This window comes from Clarias gariepinus, chromosome 18, assembly GCF_024256425.1.
Source record: "Clarias gariepinus isolate MV-2021 ecotype Netherlands chromosome 18, CGAR_prim_01v2, whole genome shotgun sequence".
NCBI lineage: Eukaryota > Metazoa > Chordata > Actinopteri > Siluriformes > Clariidae > Clarias > Clarias gariepinus.
Genome location: NC_071117.1, coordinates 897,443 through 920,837, shown reverse-complemented (window position 1 = coordinate 920,837; position 23,395 = coordinate 897,443). Strand labels below are relative to the sequence as shown.

The window sequence follows — 23,395 nt, the reverse complement described above, 5'->3', positions numbered from 1 at the left end:
CCTGCCTGTACCCGCCTCTTCACCTCCTTTCCACACTCTCCGTTGCTCTGGACCGTTGACCCTAAGTACTTAAAGTCCTGCACCTTCTTTACCTCTGCTCCCTGTATCCTCACTATTCCTCTTGGGTTCCTCTCATTCACACACATGTATTCCGTCTTACTGCGGCTAACCTTCAGTCCTCTGCTTTCCAGAGCATACCTCCACCTCTCCAAATTTTCCTCCACCTGTTCCTTGCTGTTGCTACAAAGCACAATGTCATCTGCAAACATCATAGTCTATGGAGACTCCTGTCTAACCTCATCTGTCATCCTGTCCATCACCAGAGCAAACAAAAAGGGGCTTAGAGCCAATCCTTGATGCAGACCCACCTCCACCTTGAACTCTTCTGTCACACCTACAGCACATCTTACCACTGTCTTACAGCTCTCATACATGTCCTGCACCACTCTAACATACTTCTCTGCCACCGAAGGACTTCCTCATACAACACCACAGCTCCTCTCTCGGCACCCTGTCGTACGCTTTCTCTAAATCTATAAAGACACAATGCAACTCTTTATTACCTTCTCTGTACTTCTCCACCAGCATCCACAAAGCAAATACTGCATCTGATGTACTCTTTCTAGTCATGAAACTATATTGCTGTTCACAAGTGCTCACCTCTGCCCTTAACCTAGCTTCCACTACTCTTTTTTCACAGCTTCATTGTCTGGCTCATTAGCTTTATGCCTCTGTAACTGACACAGCTCTGTACATTTTCCTTTTTCTTAAAAATCGGCACCAATACACTTCTCCTCCATTCTTCTGGAATCCACTCACTCTCCAAGATCTTGTTGAACAAACTAGTTGGAAACTCTACTGCCACCTCTCCTAAGCACTTCCATACCTCCACAGGTATGTCATCAGGACCAACAGCCTTTCCACTCTTCATCCTCTTCAACGCCCTTCTCACCTCACCTTTTACTAATATTTGCTACTTCCTGTTCCACAACAGTCACCTCTTCTACTCTTTGTTCTCTTTCGTTTTCCTCAATCATCAACTCTTTAAAGTACTCCTTCCATCTTTCCATTACCCTCCTGGCATCTGTCAGTACATTTCCATCTCTATCTTTAATCACTCTAATCTGCTGCAAATCCTTCCCATCTCTATCTTTAATCACTTTAACCTGCTGCACATTCTTCCCATCTCTATCTTTCTGCCTCGCCAACCTGTACAGATCCACCACACCCTTCTTACTATCCCATCTAGCATACAAGTCCTCATATGCTCTTTGTTTGGCCTTTGCCACCTCTACCTTCACCTTACGCTGCATCTCCCTGTACTCCTGTCTACTCTCTTCAGAACTCTCAGAGTCCCACTTCTTCTTAGCTAGCCTCTTTCCCTGTGTACACTCCTGGACCTTCTCATTCCACCACCAAGTCTCCTTGTGCACTTTTGCCTTACCTGATGATACACCAAGTACCCTCCTACCTGTCTCCCTTATCACATTGGCTGTAGTTGTCCAGTCAACTGAAAGCACCTCCTGGCCACCCATAGCCTGTCTCAACTCCTCCCTGAAGACTACACAACATTCTTCCTTTCTCAGCTTCCACCACTTAGTCCTCTGCTCTGCCTTTGTCCTCTTCACCTTCCTCACCAAAAGGGTTATTTTACACACCACCATTCTGTGTTGTCTGGCTACACTCTCCCCTACCAACACTTTGCAGTCACTGATCTCTTTCAGATTACATCTTGTCCGAACTCTTTTTCTCCTGCTTGAGCTGCACGCCGAAGACAGTAAATGGCTACTGCTGGTGACAGTAAATGGCTACTGTTGGCTGTTGCCAAATACATGCACCTTCATACGGTACTCAACGGGTTCATTCTCTGGGTTATTCTCATGAAACCAAAGGAATCTGAGGTAGTTCCTATCTGCAGGTCGAACCTTAAAGCAGTAGAACATTTGTTTTATGTCTACCATAAAGGCGATAGGGTCTTTGCGAAACCGCATGAGAACTCCAAGGAGACTGTTATTGAGGTTTGGACCTGACAAAAGAACCCCATTTAATAAGATGCCTTTATATTGAGCACTTGAGTCAAAGACTACTCTAATCTGAGATGGCTTTTGACTCCACTCTTACATGTCACCCTATGTTCCTGCTTCTTTCGGAAGAAAGTATTTACCACTGCCATTTTCATCCTCTTTGCAAAGTCCACCACCATCTGTCCTTCTACATTCCTGTCCTGAAGACCAAACCTGCCCATCACATTTTCATCACCTCTGTTCCCTTCCCCAACATGTCCACTGAAGTCTGCACCAATCACCAATCTCTCACCTCTGGGAATGCTCTGCATCATTTGCATTCCTAACAAACTCCTCTTTCAGAATAACTCCTACTCCATTTCTTTTCCTATCCACACCATGGTAAAACAATTTGAACCCTGATCCTAAGCTTCTAGCCTTGCTACCTTTCCACCTGGTCTCCTGTACACACAGTATATCCACCTTCCTTCTCTGCATCATATCAACCAACTCTCTTGCCTTCTCTGTCATAGTCCCAACATTCAAAGTCCCTACTATCACTCCTAAACTCTTGCCTTTCCTTTTCTCTCTCTGCTTTCGAACACACCTTCCTCCTCTTCTTTTTCAACCAAAAGTAACCCAATTTCCACCGGGCCGCGACTGATCCAGTATGGTAATTATATTTGTGATTCACATCATTGATTTGGCAAATGTATTTACGTTGGATGCCCTTCCTGACACAACCCTCTGCATTTATCCAGACTTGGGGTTGGCACAAGAAGACACTGGAATGCGTCCCCTGTGGTTGCATTTGCACTCTACACTAAATATACATTTATATGACTTTATGTGACTGCAACCATACCTAACTGTTATCTCTTCTTTCCTGTTCTCTCTCCTCCCTCTCTCTCCCCTCTCTCTTTCCCTCTCTTTATTTCCCTCTCTCTGTCGAGCTACACATGTTGTTCCTGAGCTGCCAGTGATCCAGACTCCCTCTGCCCTCCGGACCTGTCTGACCCATCCTGGTGCCCTGCTTCTGGTTGGAGATCTCGTCGCATGGATGCCCCGTGTGTCTCTTTGAAATGCGTCCGGTGTCTGGGGACGGTTTCACCATGAAGACGGTTCTGGCAACGACTGGTGTTGAAAGCTGTTTCTCTGAGGACTTGACTTGGCTGCAGTTGCTCAATAGTTCTACTGTCTACTGTCTACCTGATGCCTCCAATAACTACCTGGACATCAAATTAATGTTGCCCTTGGCTTGCTCATCAGGGACTATCTGACCATTTTGATTCATACACATTCACATTCCATACAAACTTAAATAATTCTTTTGATTGTGTAATGCTGCTTTGCGACAATTGTTAAAAGCACTATACAAATAAAATTTAATTAAATTAAATAAATGTCTATGACCTGTGTTGTGATTTCATTTCTACAGTTTATCTTTTTTGTCTGTGTAGCTGTGATGCAAGTTTGTGGTGTTTGTATTAATTATGGTGTTTAACATGACAATGAGCAAGGCAGCCCTTTTACCATTTAAAGCCCTTTTAATGTTTAAAATACATTTATTTATACAGTATTATCAGATTGCAACAGAAATGTTTAAATAAGATATCAAAGTCAATAAAGTTCACATTCTGTTCATTGGACAGAGTCCTGACAGTGTGGAGGAAACAGACAAATGGAGAACTCTCAAATAATACAGGGATTTCATATACGGTGGTTACTCAAGCAGAATGTCTATGACTGCCGCGCACTCTGTCGCAGCCAAACGGCAACAGCCAAAATAAATCAGTCGCAATTCAAAGTAATTTGTGAAATGACCACCAGGTGGCGCAAAGGGACATTTTGCAAAACGGCTGCAATTAATTTTGTTTAGACAGACTCTGTTTCTATCTGTCTATTGTTATTATTAAAGAAAACAGCAAAAACAACAGCTCAAGGGCTTGTAAAAACATTTTTGTTTTTAACGGTAAAAATTTCAATTTTGGAGTCAGTGGTCCGAGCGCAACGTAATAATCTTTGTATGATAAAAATCCAAGATCGCGCCGGTGAGGTCGGCTGCCATCACGACTGCTCCAACCTATTTTACTTTGTTTTTGTCTTTTAAGCTATCTTTCAGTAAAGCCGGCTAATTCATCACCATTGAATACATTAGGTATGATAGAGACACTCTTGTTTCTATTGGTATACAATGTACTCACAATTCGTTGTTTTTAACTCCGGATCCGAGCTGGCGAGTGAGATCCTGAGGGAGAACAAAGGACGCTACGCAAAGCGGTGGCCACAAGAGAAACGAGCTGGCATCAGGAACAGGCTGAGAGCCTGTGCACCCCGCACACCTTTGCCTAACATCCTGCTCGCCAACGTCCAGTCACTGGAGAACAAGCTTGATAACCTCAGGGCCAGGGTAAACATAACACCGGGACGCTGCGCTTATTGTGGCAGGGGACTTTTTTCAACACATCACCTGCCCCACCAGGGGTGAAAGGACACTGGACCATTGTTACACTACGGTCAAGAATGGCTACAAGGCACAATCTCGTCCACCGTTTGGTAAATCCGACCATGCCGCCATCTTCCTCATGCCAAAATACAAACAAAGGCTGAAACAGGAAGTTCTGGTTCAGAGGGAGGTCGCGCGCTGGTCGAAACAATTGGTGGCCGCGCTACAGGTCGCACTTGATGACGCAGACTGGGACATGTTTCGGAACAGCTCCGATGACGTCAGCGTGTTTACGGAAGCGGTTTTGGGATTCATCAGGAAACTAGCGGATGATAACGTGGAGAAAAAGACTATTAGAACGTTTCCCAACCAGAAGCCGTGGGTGGATAAAACCATCCGCGACGCTCTGAGATCTCACACTGCTGCCTACAACACGGGACTTGCGTCGGGGGACATGGACCCGCACAAGGCTGCGTCTTATAACATCTGGAAGGTGGTGAAGGAGGCGAAGCAGCGCTACGGGAGGAAACTAGAGTCACAATTCCAACAGAGTGACCCTAGGAGCCTGTGGCAAGGACTAAGGACAATAACAGACTATAAAGCACCAACATCCGGTATGACGAACGCGGACGCGACTCTGGCAGACGAGCTGAACACATTCTATGCTCGCTTCGAGGCTGCAGCTAAAGACGCTAGCGATGCTAATGCTAGTGGCACTAACGGCTGCAGACAGGAAGACACTGCCAGCACTGGAAGCGCGTTCATCATCTCCGAGCATGACGTGAGGAGAGCCTTCAAAAGAGTGAACACCAGAAAAGCAGCAGGACCAGACAGCATCTCAGGCCGTATCCTCAGAGCCTGCGCAGACCAGCTAGCACCTGTGTTCACTGAGATATTCAACATCTCTTTATCTCAGTCGGTGATACCCACATGCTTCAAAGAGTCCATCATTGTTCCTGTCCCGAAGAAACCTCATCCTGCTTCTCTCAATGACTATCGCCCTGTAGCCCTCACCTCAGTAGTGATGAAGTGCTTTGAACGCCTGGTCAGAGACTTCATCATCTCTTCACTACCGGACACACTCGACCCACTACAGTTCGCTTACTGTCCAAACCGTTCCACAGACGATGCACTCTCAAATCTTCTCCACACATCACTCACTCACCTGGACACTCGGAGGGGGAATTATGTGAAAATGCTCTTCATCGACTACAGCTCTGCATTTAATACCATAATTCCATCCACACTCACCAACAAGCTGGAGCACCTGGGACTCAGCTCATCAATGTGTCAGTGGATCTCCAATTTTCTGACTGGCAGACCACAGGCAGTAAGAATGGGCGGCCATGTCTCAGCCTCCATCACTCTCAGTACTGGAGCCCCCCAGGGTTGTGTTCTGAGCCCCCTGCTGTACTCTTTATACACCCATGACTGCGTGGCCACTACCAACTCCACCGCCATCATCAAGTTTGCTAACGACACTGTTGTGGTGGGCCTGAACACCAACAATGATGAGTCGGCCTACCTAGAGGAGATTGTAAATCTGGAGAACTGGTGCCAGAGGAACAATCTCCTCCTGAACGTCAGCAAGACAAAGGAGCTGATTGTGGACTTTTGTACAAAGCAGGAGAGGAACTACCAGACCCCAGTCATCAACAGCAGCACAGTGGAGAGAGTGGACAGCTTTCGATACCTCGGTGTTCACATTACGCAGGACCTGTCATGGTCCTGTCACATCAACACCGTGGTGAAAAAGGCCCAGCAGCGTCTCTACCACCTCAGGCTTTAGAGACTTTAGACTGCCCTCCAAGGTGCTCAGGAATTTTTACTCCTGTACCATAGAGAGCATCCTGACGGGAAACATCACGACCTGGTTTGGAAACAGCACCACGCAGGACAGACGAGCTCTACAGAGGGTGGTGCGTTCAGCTGAACGAATCATCCGCACCGAGCTCCCTGACCTGCACTCGATCTACAGCAAGCGGTGCTGGACCAAGGCCAGGAAGATCGTGAAGGACCTCAGCCATCCCAACAATGGACTGTTCTCTCTGTTGCGGTCTGAAAAGCGATTCCGCTCCCTGGAGGCAAACACAGAGAGACTGAGGAGGAGCTTCTTCCCGCAGGCGATAAGGTCTCTCAACCACAACACAACACAGAACTAATAACATCTTTTTACCTCCAACACTGACTGGGAATTCATGGCCACTATGGACACATTCATGCACACTTTTGCACTATATATTTATATTTTCATTTATGGACCACTGCACAAATCACTTTAATAACATTTTCACCCAAATGAGGATGGGTTCCCTGTTGAGTCTGGTTCCTCTCAAGGTTTCTTCCTATTACCATCTCAGGGAGTTTTTCCTTGCCACTGTCGCCCTCGGCTTGCTCACCAGGGACAAACTGACCATTTTGAATCATACAAATTCACATTTCATACAAACTTAAATAATTCTTTTGTCTGTGTAAAGCTGCTTTGCGGCAATGAAAAATTGCTAAAAGCGCTATACAAATAAAATTGAATTGAATAACAAGTCACTTTAAGAAGTCACTTTTATGCATATTTGCACACCTCAGTCATTTCTACATTTCTGATTTGGACAAATTTCTATTTTCTTCTTTTTATATTTCTACATTATTATATTGATATTTGTTTTTATTTGTACAGTATATTTTATTTTACTTTGTACAGTATATTTTACTTGTACAGTATATTTTACTAGTTAATTTTATTTTCTAATGTATTTGTTTTATTTATATTTATCTCTTATGTTTAAGCTTTTATTTTTAGGGTCACTGGCAGTCATGTGAGCATTTCACTACATATTATACTGTGTATGACTGTGTACGTGACAAATAAATTTTTTTATTGAATTTAAAATGACTCGTGGCATGAATCTACACGAGGCGCTTCAGTTTCAAATAATCATTTAACGCTGAACCCAAACAGCAATAGAACATGATAATGATAATCTAAAGAATAATAATCATCTTAATTTTAACTGTTTATGTCCAGTATTGAATAATTATTTAATTATTAATAATTAAAGCTGCTCACATCGCGCGCACTTTTACTTAAAAAACAATGCAGTGTTTAATCAGCAAGTATGTGTCGCCTCTCTTTATGATAGAGAAATATTCTGACTTAAACACACCTGCTCGTGTCGGCTCATATCGGGAGCATTTTGATCAAAGGGGAGATTAGAAGGGGAAAAGTAAAAGTGTGTACCAACAACATAGCACAATGCATGTGTGTGAATGGCCGAAATGTGGTTGTGAATAAACCTTTTAGTGAATGTAAAATGTTCGCGTGAACCCGCGGCGATATGAGCGATTCATAAGAGATTTCTCTTTCCCACAACAAACACACGTTTATACGTGTTAAATAAGTGCTGTCTTTGCGGCGCTGTGCGAAACGCACGCCGATGTGAGCCGCCGTATCTCAGTCATAATATACAAATATGTTTTAGCTGTGTAGTGGACCGCGCGCAACCTCTCGCGGGCGAGCCTCTGAATACGCCGTTTTAACGGGGGTGGGGATAAGAAACACCGCACCGGCAGAACTAGACTAATGATTATGAATGAGTCGGGGAAAACAGCAAGGAAACTGACTGGCCATTTTAATAATTCATTGATAAGTTGATGTCTTTTCGTTTCGGCTGTGAGTGGATGCGCTGTAGTAATCCACGTTTCATACGAATTACATAAGCTGATTTTTTTCCCCATTGGTTTATATAAAAGCAGACATTTTGCTTTCTGTAAGTATATATTTTTCACGTCTGTGAGGCGAGTATACACGGAGTTTCGGTTTATTTTCTGACGCGCTCAAGTTCACAGAAACCGATACAGAATAGCGCTGTATCCCTGTTTACTTTCATTATTTTACAACATCATAACGTTTTCATGTTATTGTGCGTGCACTTAAATAAAAGTCTTATAAAGGCTATGTAGCTTATATAGGTTTATTATATAGTTTTTGCCCATTAATCTAACAACATCTGTGACTCACCCACGTTTTCTGATACACACACCCAGAGTTTTCTGGCTACGCGAGTGTTACACATGATAAAATATAAAGGCTCACTGTGTTAACATTTACTTTGCTTAAACTTGATGGAACTAAGAAACCCCTATATTTAAGTTCTAAATTTGTACTGTAATTTTAGTACTGTGATGATAAATTCATTTAATGTTTCACTTGTATTTTATAAGGTTTTCGCCTACGGTGGTACAGCACAACGGTGGTGCTGGGATGTGAAAATGTAATTTGTTAAAATGTTTTCATTATTTATTAAAGAACATTATGATAATCATAACAGCCTACTGCATTTAATTCTTATAATAACGCAAAAACACATCGACATCTGCTGACGCAGTAGCACGGCCTGACAATGTTAGAATTTTTATGGTAATTTATTTTTGTTTATTTCAGTTAATAAATCTACTACAAATTTAAAGAACACAAAATATAAGATGACGAAAAACATACATGCGTAGCTTTTCTAATTACACATGATAAAATCTAAAGGCTCACTGTGTTAACGTTTACTTTGCTTAAATTCGATCCTAATAAGATTTAATTTAATTTAAATTCTACATTTGTACTGTAATTTTAATACTGTGATTATGAATTCGTTTAACTACAATGTTTCACTTGATTTTATCCTGCAGACAATGAACTGATGCCCGAGGCGGAAGTCTATAGTTATATAGCGCCACTCAGCAGTAGAAGTCAGCAAACGCACAAACCCAAATGTCGCCACCGTGAGGCGCCGCGGCGGTAAAACCAGAATACCGCATGAGTAACATCTGTAAATGAGAATAATGTTAGCATGCTGACGCTGTTTCTTACCAGTTCTCCTGCGATATTGCTGATGGCTTTCCACTTGTCAGTGCTCTTCCTGAACAGAGTCACCCGACCCCTGTAATTAGATCTTGGTGCTCCAGAGAACAAAAGAGAATCTCTGCCCCTCTGCCCAATTACAAGAGAGTAACCTGAACACACACACACACACACACACACACACACACACACACACACCAAATGTCACCTTATAACAGAACGAGGACAGTGTAAGCTCAGCTGCTGGGGTTCTGCATTAGACCTGCACTAATCACGTGTACAGTACAAGCCACTAACGTGCTTGTGTAACAAACAGTGTAACATACCATTGTATGAATCATTATTTAGGTTTATGTCTTTGATTTCCATCTCACTGATCGAAGCTTCAGATCCTGTGACCTCATACAGGTTTCCAGTCCAATGATTAGATCCAACCGCTCCCAGAATCAGGGTGTCCTGGAATGAATAAAGAAGTGGTTAACTGTTTGTGTTTAGACAGATTTAATGAAAAATATTTGGATAAACATGTAACTCTATGATTATCATTATAATGATACTGTATATGGTTGTGTATGTGTAAAAAAACAAAAAAAACAAGATGGCAGCACAGCAATAGCACGCAGCAGCCGCTTCGGAGCCAAAATGATGCTACTTTGTTTACTTTGGGTTGTAGCACGTTTGTTTTACACTGTATATGGACATTGGTGCAACTGGTGTTCGTATACATCACTGCCAGACACTTTTGCAAATAAATAACCTGGTTAATGACTTTTTACGGTGAGCTGCAGGAAAAGCTACGTGACCTCGGCTTGCTGTGTGAACCAGGCTTCAAGCCCTCAGCGTTGCCCTGCTGCCAACACCTGATCGGGGGCTGAACCTGTTGGGCTGGAACACCTCACTCTTTAACTGGATCCTGGACTTTCTGACCGGAAGGCCTCAGTCAGTATGGATCGGGAACTGCACCTCCAGCACCACCACACTGAGTACTGGGGCCCCCCAGGGCTGTGTGCTCAGTCCCCAGCTGTGCACACTGCTGACTCACGACTGTGCAGCGACACACAGTTTGAATCACATCATCAAGTTTGCTGATGACACGACCGTGGTCGGTCTCATTAGCAAGAACGATGAGTCAGCGTACAGAGAGGAAATATAGAGGCTAGCAGACTGGTGTAAAGACAACAACCTGTCTCTGAATGTCGACAAGACAAAGGAGATGGTTGTTGACTTTAGGAGGACATGAAGCGCCCAATCCCTGCTGAGCATCAACGGCTCCTCTGTGGAGATCGTCGACAGCACCAATTCCTGGGTGTCCATCTGGAGAAGAACCTCACCTGGTTCCTTAACACCAGCTTTCTGCACAAGAAAGCCCACCAACGTCTTTTCTTCCTGACAAGGCTAAGGAAGGCCCAGCTTCCACCACCAATCCTCACCACCTTCTATACAGGAACTATCAAGAGCATCCTGAGCAGCTGCATCACTGTCTGGTTTGGGAATTGTGCCATCTTGGACTACAAGTCCCTACAGCAGATAGTGAGAACAGTAGAGAAGATCATCGGGGGCTCTCTCCCCTCTATCCAAGACATTTACACCACACGCTGCATCCACAAAGCCACCAGCATTGTGGCTGATCAGACACACCCCTCTCACACACTCTTCACACTACTGCCATCTGGAAAAAGTTACCGAAAGGATTCGGGCCACACATTCAGACTGTGCAACAGCTTTTTTTTTTCACAAGCCCTCCATCTTCTCAACACACACATTATTACTTACGGTAGATTACCTACCTCAAAACATTGAGACTGGACTGATTAAACAACTTGCGCAGTGTGTTACACACTACCAAACTATTGTACACACCAACCTGTAAATGCACTTTTGCACAATATTCATTACTTGCTAATCTGCACAAACTATTTTTATCCTTGCTGCTACTAATGGAACGTTTACTGTTTCTCCTCCCACGACCTCAACGCCACAGAGTATTGTAATGTTATGTTGTCGCACTGTCACTTTGTCACTCTAGTTTGCACATTTGCACATGCCCTTTATGTTGTCTCTTTTGTAAAAAAAAAAAAAGTTCTGTTAACTTAAAATATCAATCTGTCTTGTCTCAGCTAGTCAGCTAATTAAGTTTCTTAGTTGGCTAATTAGTTTTGTTAATTTATGTTGTTGTCTCTAAGCAGAGCTCTGCTGTGGAGGATTGGGGGGTCAGACGGGTGATGGTTGGCCTTTTGCAGCTCCTGGAGGAGCCTGAACAAGCTGTTGAGGGAGCTGAAGTAGGAATGACGTCACAGTGCAACAGCTTTAGAATGATGTTTGGTCAGGTCTATATTCTGAACATAGAACTGCAACGTCTGATACTTTTGGGGAAACAAAGACTTAAACTGTTCCATCTTTGATAGTTTTTAAAATTTATATTTTAATATAAAAGAACCAGATAGAGACTGATAAGCAGCTGGTGTTATCCGGGTATTTTAATGACCTTTAAGCCAAAATAAAACATGCATTCACCTGTTTTATACAAATTATTGTTTAAACTTTGACTAGTTTTGGAAAATAAATATTTTTAAGTAATGTGTGCGTGTTTTAATTGTTGGGGGATTGTTTGGGCTGTTCCCTTTCAGGGGTCGCCACAGCGAATCATTTGCCTCCATTTAACCCTATCCTCTGCATACTCTTCTCTCACACCAACTAACTTCATGTCCTCTCTCACTGCATCCATAAATCTCCTCTTTGGTCTTCCTCTAGACCTCCTGCCTGGCAGTTCCAACCTCAGCATCCTTCTACCGATATATTCACAATCTCTCCTCTGAACATGTCCAAACCACCTCAATCTGGCCTCTCTGACTTTATCTCCAAAACATCTAACGTGGGTTGTCCCTCTGATAAACTCATTCTTGATCCTATCCATCCTTGTCACTCCCAAGGAGAACCTCAACATCTTCAGCTCTGCTACCTCCAACTCTGCCTCCTGTCTATTCTTTAGCGCCACTGTCTCTAAGCCGTAGAGCATTGCTGGTCTCACCACTGTCCTGTACACCTTTCCTTTCATTCTCGCTGATACTCTTTTATCGCACAACACACCTGACACTTTTCTCCACCCATTCCAACCTGCCTGTACCCGCCTCTTCACCTCCTTTGAACACTCTCCGTTGCTCTGGACCGTTGACCCTAAGTACTTAAAATCCTGCACCTTCTTTACCTCTGCTCCCTGTAGCCTCACCGATCCTCCTGGGTCCCTCTCATTTACACACATGTATTCTGTCTTGCTGCGGCTAACCTTCATTCCTCTGCTTTCCATACCTTCACCTCTCCAAATTTTCCTCCACCTGTTCCCTGCTCTCGCTACAGAGCACAATGTCATCTGCAAACACCATAGTCCATGGGGACTCCTGTCTTACCTCATCTGTCATCCTGTCAATCACCAGAGCAAACACAAAGGGGCTTAGAGCCGATCCTTGATACAGACCCACCTCCACCTTGAACTCTTCTGTCACACCTACAGCACATCTTACCACTGTCCTACAGCTCTCATACATGTCCTGCACTACTCTAACATACTTCTCTGCCACTCCAGACCTTCTCATACAATACCACAGCTCCTCTCTTGGCACCCTGTCATATGCTTTCTCTAAATCTAAAAAGACACAATGCAACTCCCTGTTACCTTCTCTGTACTTCTCCGCCAGCATCCTCAAAGCAAATACTGCATCTGATATACTCTTTCTAGGCATAAAACCATATTGCTGCTCACAAATGCTCACCTCTGCCCTTAACCTAGCTTCCACTACTCTTTCCCACAGCTTCATTGTCTGGCTCATTAGCTTTATACCTCTATAATTGCCACAGCTTTGCACATCTCCCTTGTTCTTAAAAATTGGCACCAATACACTTCTCCTCCATTCCATTGGAATCCTCTCACTCTCCAAGATCTTGTTAAACAAACTTGTCAAAACTCTACTGCCACCTCTCCTAAGCAGTTCCATACCTCCACAGGTATGTCATCAGGACCAACAGCCTTTCCACTCTTCATTCTCTTCAACGCCCTTCTCACCTCACTTCTACTAATATTTGCTACTTCCTGTTCCACAACAGTCACCTCTTCTACTCTTTGTTCTCTTTCGTTTTCCTCATTCATCAACTCCTTAAAGTACTCCTTCCATCTTCCCATTACCCTCCTGGCATCTGTCAGTACATTTTCATCTCTATTTTTAATTACTCTAACCTGCTGCACATCCTTCCCATCTCTATCTCTCTGCCTTGCCAAACTGTACAGATCCACCTCTCCCTCCTTACTGTCTAGCCTAGCATACAAGTCCTCATATGCTCTTTGTTTGGCCTTTGCCACCTCTACCTTCACCTTACTCTGCATCCCCCTATACTCTTGTCTACTCTCTTCAGTCCTCTCAGTGTCCCACTTCTTCTTAGCTAGCCTCTTTCCATGTATACACTCCTGGACTTCCTCATTCCACCACCAAGTCTCCTTGTCCACTTTCCCCTTACCTGATGATACACCTCCTACCTGTCTCCCTGATCACATTGGCTGTAGTTGCCCAGTCAACTGAAAGCCCCTCCTGACCACCCATAGCCTGTCTCAACTCCTCCCTAAAGACTTCACAACATTCTCTGCTCTGCCTTTGTCCTCTTCGCCTTCCTCCGCAGTCCTAAACACAAGCACATGGTCTATTTTTGTCTTTAATAGTAATACATCAATACGTTAATAATTTAAAAGGATCTGAAGAGGCTTGACACTATTTTGTCTTTATATTGTCACAGAGACTTTGATACGTTCACAGTAAATTGGCAACAGACATTGTTTATTTTGCTAAACAAGCAATATTTAAAATAAAACAAACCAGGAAGTAAGTGTTCCATACATTAAAATACTGTCTACAACCAAGTGCCCTAACAAACATAGCAACAGTGTACAGAACAAACAAGAAGTGTGTGCGCTGGAGGGGTTGGAAGATTATTTTTAATTCCAGTGTTTTTCCACTATCATTCTCTACTATAATTTTCCCGTTACTTTCAGCCATTAGAAAATTACTCCACCTCGAGGTCTGTGGGAACCTGTTCTTCCCTTTCGGGTAAAAAACAAACTCCTCTTTCCTCTATGCAGAACGTGTGCTGAGCTTCAGCAAAAGCAGTGTAACCACTCAGATCTTGAGAGCAATAGAGCCCTTATTGGGACATGGGCTTCTATGGAAATTGCAAAAGCTGTAGAAAAAGGGTACAAAATTCTTTGAAGTTTGGCACTTTGATAATACATCCGACACTCGCATTTCCGTTAATCCAGCTAAAGGAATTGGGGCTAAACTTGCACTAAATTCACTGTGGGGAGAGATGTGTCAAAGCCCGGACAGGTCGAACACCACTTTAATCAGTGATCCCTCAAATTTTTGATATGTATAATGTAAATCAGTTCTCTTTTTGAAATTTTGTGCAATGGTGTTATGCAGACGAGAGACTACTGAAAAACCTGGGAATGCTAATGTATTCACAGGGATTAAAGTTCTCCGTCGTTATAACGAATTTCCATTAATTGTAGCAAGTCATCGACGGATCTCCGTCAATTACACTGTCCCGCCTGTCCTTAATGTTTTAAATTCACTTTTCCTAATTTTAATGCTGTATATATAGGCTTACATTTCTCAAATAGTGTAATAAATTTCTTAATTCTAGTTTAAATAGGTCTTAAATTAAGGAATGACAAAATGTATTCAGCCTGCTGAGGAGGATGTGATCAAAGCCTGGAGTGGAGCGAATGCACGTTCCTCTCTCCACTCTAAGCGTTTTGTTATCACTCCGGTATGGATCCACTCCGGGTTTTGATTTAGTTTTGAAGAAGTACATGTCAGGCTACGGCTGAGGTATAACTATATTTAAGATAGCATGGACACACTTATAATGCAGGAAGGCTCCGATGTTTCAGAGATTGATGAAAGTGTAAAAAAAAAAAATTAAGATGGGCTTTGTCATAAACTGGGTGTAAAGGCAGGTGTTGATCGCAGGCATAGAGGCAGAGGGGTTGTGTAATCTTAAAAGAGTCTTTAATGAACAGTCAACACAAAGTATAAATAAAGACACAAACAAAGGAACAACCAAACTCAAACAATACTGAACTTTGTGCTAACAAGGACTCTCTGGCAGGACACAGACTGGAGGATGAACACATCCTGTGGCGAGACACAGGCAGGGGGACAAATGACACGTCCTGTGGCGAGACACAGGCAGGGGGGCAAAAGACACGTCCTGTGGTGAGACACAGGCAGAAGGAGGACAAATGACACGTCCTGTGGCGAGACACAGGCAGAAGGAGGACAAATGACACGTCCTGTGGCGAGACACAGGCAGAAGGAGGACAAATGACATGTCCTGTGGCGAGACACAGGCAGAAGGAGGACAAATGACACGGCCTGTGGCGAGACACAGGCTGAGGAGGACAAATGACACGTCCTGTGGCGAGACACAGGCAGGGGGACAAATGACACGTCCTGTGGCGAGACACAGGCAGGGGGACAAATGACACGTCCTGTGGCGAGACACAGGCAGAAGAAGGACAAATGACACGTCCTGTGGCGAGACACAGGCAGAAGGACTGTTAAATGTTAGATCTCTCGCATCTAAAGCAGTTATAGTTAATGAAATTATCACAGATCAGGAATTTGATATACTCTGTTTAACAGAAACCTGAATTAAACAGGACGACTATGTAGGTCTAAATGAAGCTAGTCCTCCTGGATACAGCTACATACACCAGCCTCGGCTAACTGGTAGAGGAGGAGGCGTCGCAGTTATTCACAACAATAATTTGACTATTGTACAAAAACACGAAATTTAATTCATTTGAAATTCTTTATAGTAACATAAGTGTATTTAACTATATTAAGTCAGCTCAGTCGATTCCGCTAATTGAATTTCTTAGTGAATTTGCAGATTTCTTCTCAAACCTAGTTGTTTCTGTAGACAAAGTGTTAATTGCTGGAGATTTTAATATTCATTTTGAAAACCCAGAAGACCCTCTGAGAACAGCATTTATGTCCGTACTGGACTCGGTAGGAGTAAATCAGTGTGTAGTAGGACCCACTCATAAAGCAGGTCACACTTTAGATTTAATTATATTATTCGGATTAAGTATAAGAAATTTATTCACAATTCCACTATCTGAAGTTATCTCAGATCACTATCTTGTCTCAATTCAAGAGTGTCACAGTAATAATGTACGCACAGCGCCGCGCTACCGTATGAAACGTACATTCACATCAACTACCGAACAGTTAATTAATTCTTCACCCAGCATTGGTTATGTTCCAAAATCTTTTAAATTAGCAGTTATTAAACCAATAATTAAGAAACCTGACCTCGACCCCTGTCAGCTGTCCAGTTACAGGCCAATATCAAACCTCCCCTTTATCTCTAAGATTCTGGAAAAGATAGTAGCGGAGCAGCTATGCTCATATCTACATAGAAATGGCATACATGAACTGTATCAGTCAGGATTTAGGCCTCATCACAGTACAGAGACAGCACTCGTTAAAGTAGTAAATGACATTCTATTGGCCTCTGATCAGGGTTGTGTAACTATGCTTGTATTACTCGACCTCAGTGCAGCTTTTGACACCATTGATCACGCTATTCTTCTTCACAGATTAGAAAATGTAGTAGGAATTAAGGGTACAGCCCTCTCCTGGCTCAGATCCTATCTGACCCATCGTTATCAGTATGTAGACTTAAATGGTGATTATTCTGCATGTTCTCTAGTGGAGTTTGCCGTTCCGCAGGGTTCAGTTTTAGGTCCACTGCTTTTTTCCCTTTACATGCTTCCTCTGGGCAACATAAGCCGTAAGCATGGTATTAGTTTTCATTGTTATGCTGACGATACACAGTTATATGTCTCAGCAAAACCTGATGATAAGAAATTTATTGTCGCTAAACGATGCAGAAAAATTAGTTCATGCTTTTATCACCTCTAGGTTGGACTATTGTAATGCCTTACTGTCAGGTTGTTCAGCTAGATGCATAAATAAGCTTCAGCTAGTCCAGAATGCAGCAGCGAGAGTCCTCACTAGAACCAGAAGATATGAGCACATCACCCCTATCTTATCTTCACTCCATTGGCTCCCTGTGAAATTTCGCATTGATTTTAAAATACTACTCTTGACATATAAAGCATTAAAGGTCTCACGCCGCAGTACCTGAGTGAACTGCTAGTGTCTTACGATCCGCCACGCCTACTTTGATCAAAGGATGGAGGCTGCTTGTCAGTACCGCGTATTATGAAAAATACAGCTGGGGGCAGAGCTTTTTCTTACAAAGCCCCAAAATTATGGAATAGTCTTCCAAATAGTGTTCGGGACTCAGACACAGTCTCAGTGTTTAAGTCCAGGCTAAAAACCTATTTATTTAGCCAAGCATTTTTATAAATAGATTTGCCAGAGATAAAGGAGCAGATCTGGGGGACTCATGGACGTAGAGTATTATGGTGAACTGGTATGTTTGGATGCTGTCTTCCTCACTCTCATTGATCACTCAGGTTTGCTGACGGTGAGGTGATTGTTTGCTTTACATGTCAGGAAGCCCTCATGTTTGTGTTTCCTTCTGGCTCTCCCTTTTAGTTATGCTGTCATAGTTAGTCCTGCCGGAGTCTCTGCTTGCACTCTACAGTTAATATACATTCACATTATACATTGTGTGACTGTGAGCATACCTAACTGTCATCTCTCCTCTTCTTCTCTTTCCCCCCTCTTTCTTTTTCCTCTCTCCTCCTGTCTCCCCCTTTCACTCTTTCTCTCTCTCTGTCGAGCTACACATGTCGTTCCTGAGCTGCCAGTGATCCAGACTCCCTCTGCCCTCCGGACCAGTCTGACCCATCCTGGTGCCCCGCTTCTGGCTGAAGATCTCATCACATGGATGCCCCGTGTGTCTCTCTGGGATGCGTCTGGTGTCTGGGAATGATTCTCTCTACCTAGAAAATGGTTCTGGCCTTGACTGGTGTGGCAACTGTTTCTCTGGGGACTTGACAGTTCGATAGTTCAGGACTGGAACTTCTTACAAGTCTACCTGGGTCTTCAATAACTACCTGGACTCCATATTAACATCAATTAACATCAGCTATTATAGCAGAACTGCCTCCCACCCTACACACTGTATAAATGCAGATCATTTACTGCTTTCTGTTTCACCCAAATGAGGATGGGTTCCCTGTTGAGTCTGGTTCCTCTCAAGGTTTCTTCCTATTACCATCTCAGGGAGTTTTTCCTTGCCATTGTCGCCCTCGGCTTGCTCACCAGGGACAAACTGACCATTTTGATTCATACAAATTCACATTTCATACAAACTTAAATAATTCTTTTGACTGTGTAAAGCTGCTTTGCGGCAATGAAAATTGCTAAAAGCGTTATACGAATAAAATTGAATTGAATTGAATAGAAAGAGGACAAATGACACGTCCTGTGGCGAGACACAGGCAGAAGGAGGACAAATGACATGTCCTGTGGCGGGACACAGGCAGAAGGAGGACAAATGACACGTCATGTGGCGAGACACAGGCAGAAGGAGGACAAATGACATGTCCTGTGGCGAGACACAGGCAGAAGGAGGACAAATGACACGTCCTGTGGCGAGACACAGGCAGAAGGAGGACAAACACATAACAGGACACACAAACTATGCGTGGAGCTGAAACTGGACACTAGATGGAGACACTAGAGAGCGGGGAGACACTAGAGGGAGAGCTTACCATGGCAGTAAGCTACACATACACCTAGCTAAACATGTCTTCAGCCCCAACATGCACTAAGCTACACTTACTCAATAGCTTAAAACATACTAGGGAATGGGGGCACAGAAACCCAGACGGAGGATACCCAGTGGCTAGGCGAGGCGGCCCTCCAAGGCGAGGCGGCACTAACAAGCTCGGCGGCACTCCAAAGCTAGGAGAGGCGGCACTCTAAGGCTAGGCAAGGCGGCACTCTAAGGCTAATCGCACTGGGGCACTAGGGGGATAGGAAACACAGGACAGCTAGAGACACAAAGGGGCTATGGCTAGAAGCATGCTAGTTACTGTAACTCAACATAGATTTTAGCTAAACACGCTCCTAGCCAAACACACACCTAACTACTTACCTGACTCTAGCTTAACACACATGAAAACAGGAGGACAACAACCACAGTACTTACATAAATTTAGGACAGGACTGAATCAGCTCCACTAACACAGACACAGAACATACACAGAAACATTGCCAATAAGAGAGCCCAAGTCAACACAACTAAAATCAAAATATAAACTAAACAAAGAACAAAAACAAACTAAAACAAAATGCCCACACAAGTGACAGTGGTGATAGTGGTTTCCCAGACTAAACAGCTATTTATAGATGGCTTAATGGCTACCTCGGCTCAGGTGTGCACTTGCACCACCTGACCTAGGTGCCTGCTGGGAAACTGAGTCAGCCAACAAAAACTACAAAATAAAAAACAGTGACCTCTGGTGGTGGACCCTTACAGGCTTGGCTTAGCGAAATTGGGGAGAATGGCAAGCCTTTTAGTTCGTGGGCTAAAAAAATCAAACAACCAGGTACGTGTCTTTGCACAGTATGCCTTAGGAAACTTCAATATGGCAATAATGGCAAAAAAGTGCTTGCTCGCCATCAATCAGAAGCTAGTCACAATGCTACCGTTCATGCTCTACAGTACACATGCTCCCTGCCTGATGCGACAAGTACCACAACGGAGATTCATGCATCTATGGCCGACCGTGTGTGCCATGTAAAAGTGCGCATATGTTCTTTCATAGCGGAGCATGACCTGTCGTTCACAGTCTCACAACTGCTAGTTAATTTAATGCAATCAGTTGTCAAAGACAGGAGTGCACTTTCAAGATTGTCTATGTCTAATGCACATGCCTCCTACTTGTGCACACATGGCATTGCTGCTTATTAAAAATCTGAATTGTCATCTAAGCTGAAAACGTAGATGTGTTCTTTAAATGTAGATGAGGCAACAGATGGAAACATGGACAGGATTCTGAATGTTCTTGTTGGGTACTATGATGAAGATGTGGGAAAAGTGGCAACCCAGCATCTAGCCTCGAGGAAACTGAATATTGCAGATGCCTTAACAATCACAAAAACATTGACAGATATTCTCCAGTCATATAGCCTGAACTGGAATCAGGTTGTTGGTATACTGTTGGATAACTGCAGTGTGATGAAAGGGAAAAAGTCTGGAGTAGAGACACTAGTCAGAAGAGTAAATCCATCACTGCTGGATGTCAGCGGAGACACTGTCCATATGGTCTCGAAGGCCCTTTTAAATCCTTTTCAGGGATTTGTGGAAAAATTTTGCTCTGATGTATACTATGACATTGAAAAATCACCCAAACAGAAAGAAGTTTTTTCTGAGTTTCAGTCCTTACTTCATTTGGAGAATAAGAGCCTAATATGTCCCATCAGCAGCAGGTTCCTGCAAATGTTGGATGTTGGATGAACAGAATATGGGAGCTTATGGATCCATTGACTGTGCACTTCTACAGCGTCCTGTCTTCTCATGATCAACACAAACACAGGTACTTCTATTTTTGTATCATCTAATTTCTTTACTAGTAGGCCTTTTTTTGGATTTTTAATGAAACACACACACACACACACACACACACATATACATATATATATATATATATATATATATATATATATATATATATACATTTTTTTTTATTAATAATATTTAAAGATGCAGACCTCTAGTGGATTTTTTTTTTACATAACAAATCTAAACCAAGGGGTGGAGATGTCTCAGTGATCAATCAGGTTATATAAAGTTATAAATACAGTGACTCAAAGGGTTAAATGTTATAACAATGAAGCTCGGCTTCATTCCAGATGCCTTGACCTGTAAACACAAAGAGTATGTCATGACTGTTGAAGTATTGGCAATTAGAAATGGCATTGTTGATTTTTTTTTCTCCTTCATCCTTATGTGTATGTTATTTTGTGATGCAGATGGCTCCTGAACCAGCTTCTTGATAAGCATGCAGTTACATCTGATGAGAAGGCCAGTATAATTTGTTTGCACCAGCATACGGCAAAATTTGCGAAAAATGAAAGACACGCATCTGTATGCTTTTTTCAGAGTTCGACAAGCTCACAACCATTATTGATTTGTATCGAGGTATGTTCACTTTTTATTCACTTTAAGTGTTAAGTACAGAGATTTCTTATTTATTGAAATCCCTTTATTGCTATATTTATTATATGCTTATTTTTCTTGGAATCCTGGAATGGAATCTGAGTTAACCATAAATACAGTTTTTAGATTACTGTTAATTAGATCACTTTGGTTAATACTACTACTAATAATAAACTATTTATACAGCACTTTTTAAAAACAAAGTTACAGACTGATTAAACCAGAATTAAAACATTTCAGGACTGATGTAAATAAACTAGACAATTAAATAATATAGATAAAAATAAACAACAACAAATCTAAAAAATAATATTTAAGGGTTGTAATATTCCAAGAAGAGTATGTTACATTACTATGTGTAGGTGCATGTTATTCACAAGTTCTGACGCGTGTCTTTAGTTACACAGTGTCACTGACGACATTAGACGTTTCGTTGATTTCTTTGTCTCTTGTTTATTTTCAACATCAAAAACAACGGTTGTTACAGTTTCTTGCATAAATCCACTGTAGTCACGACAAGTCGCTTGCTGTGTTCTGTAGCTTCAATAGATTACAGTTACAACAACTTATTTTACTGTATTCCTTTTAGCTTACTGTCTCACGTTATCACGGTCAAAAGCTTGTGTGCTCCACACCTTTCTGTATCCTTCCGTGTCTTAACAACAACTACAACTAACGTGCGTGATAGACATGGAACTGCATAACTGTGGGATGATGTCACAGAACAACACATGAAATGATGTCACAATACAAATTATATTTATGATACTTAATGCTTAATGTTTAACTAATAAACTGAAATAAGATAAACAACAACAAATCACAAGAATGAAATATGGCCCTTACATTTCCAGCCCCTAATTGACAGGCAGGAAGACTGACAATTACACACATTTTTTGTTTGTTGTTTTTTTTTTTTTTTACAATTGGGCCACAACATTTACTATTGGATTAAAATTTAAATTAACTTTCTTAACACTTTAGAATTAACTTTCTCAACACTTTAGAATTAACTTTCTTAACACTTTAAACATTTTTTTTTAACGGTTTAACTTAAGGTATTCATATTGCTGCGTACCAAATGAAAGGAACATGACTACTTTATAAGGTAATTAACAGTCTATTTCACATATCAGGCACAGCTTATCGATGGGTCTTTCCAGGGTACTGGTTTTAGTTTTGACCAGTACACGCCTCACAAGTCCTTTTTTATCAGGGAACACTTTCGTGATCCGTCCGACGACCCATGAATTTCTTGGAGAAGACTCATCAATTATTAGAACTACGTCTCCAATCGAGAGGTTTTTTCTCACCTGAGACCATTTTTGGCGCTCCTGAAGCAAGGGCAAGTATTCACGCACCCATCGCTTCCAGAATAGGTCGGCAAGATACTGAATTTGCTTCCACTTGCGACGTGCGTAAGTGTCCTCTTTTTTGAAAAGACCAGGGGGCAAGTTTGGCTGTTTTTTCATCAGCAGCAGGTGGTTAGGTGTCAGGGGCTCCAGGTCTGTGGGATCGTCTGTAGCGGTGGTGAGGGGACGGTCATTTATTATAGCTTCCACCTCACACAGGAATGTGTGCAAGCTCTCGTCGTTTAGTGTTTGTTCTTTTAGTACAGACCTCAAGATTTTTTTAACTGACCTTATCTGCCTTTCCCATATTCCACCGAAGTGAGACCCAGCAGGAGGATTAAATATCCATTGTATCCCCTTTTGCATGAGGACGCCTTCAATTTTTGACTGATTCCACTGTTGGATAGCTTTACGCAATTCAGTCTCAGCGCCTATGAAGTTTGTTCCATTATCACTTCTCATAACTGACACCTGGCCTCTTCTGCACATGAAGCGTCGAATAGCATTTAAGCAGGAGTCTGTATCTAATGACTGCGCGACTTCAATGTGC

At 42.6% G+C, this 23,395-nt stretch overlaps 1 protein-coding gene across 1 annotated transcript in view; it reads right to left on the bottom strand.

Moving 5' to 3' along the window:
• The window catches only part of LOC128506724 (integrin alpha-L-like), a 91,411-nt gene that overhangs the window by 22,169 nt on the left and 45,847 nt on the right, over positions 1–23,395 (bottom strand). The window contains exons 8-9 of the mRNA XM_053477290.1: positions 9,625–9,754; positions 9,308–9,450 (exon numbers count right to left, since the gene is read on the bottom strand). Coding sequence (XP_053333265.1) covers positions 9,308–9,450; positions 9,625–9,754 — 273 coding nt within the window. The remainder of the gene's footprint in view (positions 1–9,307; positions 9,451–9,624; positions 9,755–23,395) is intronic.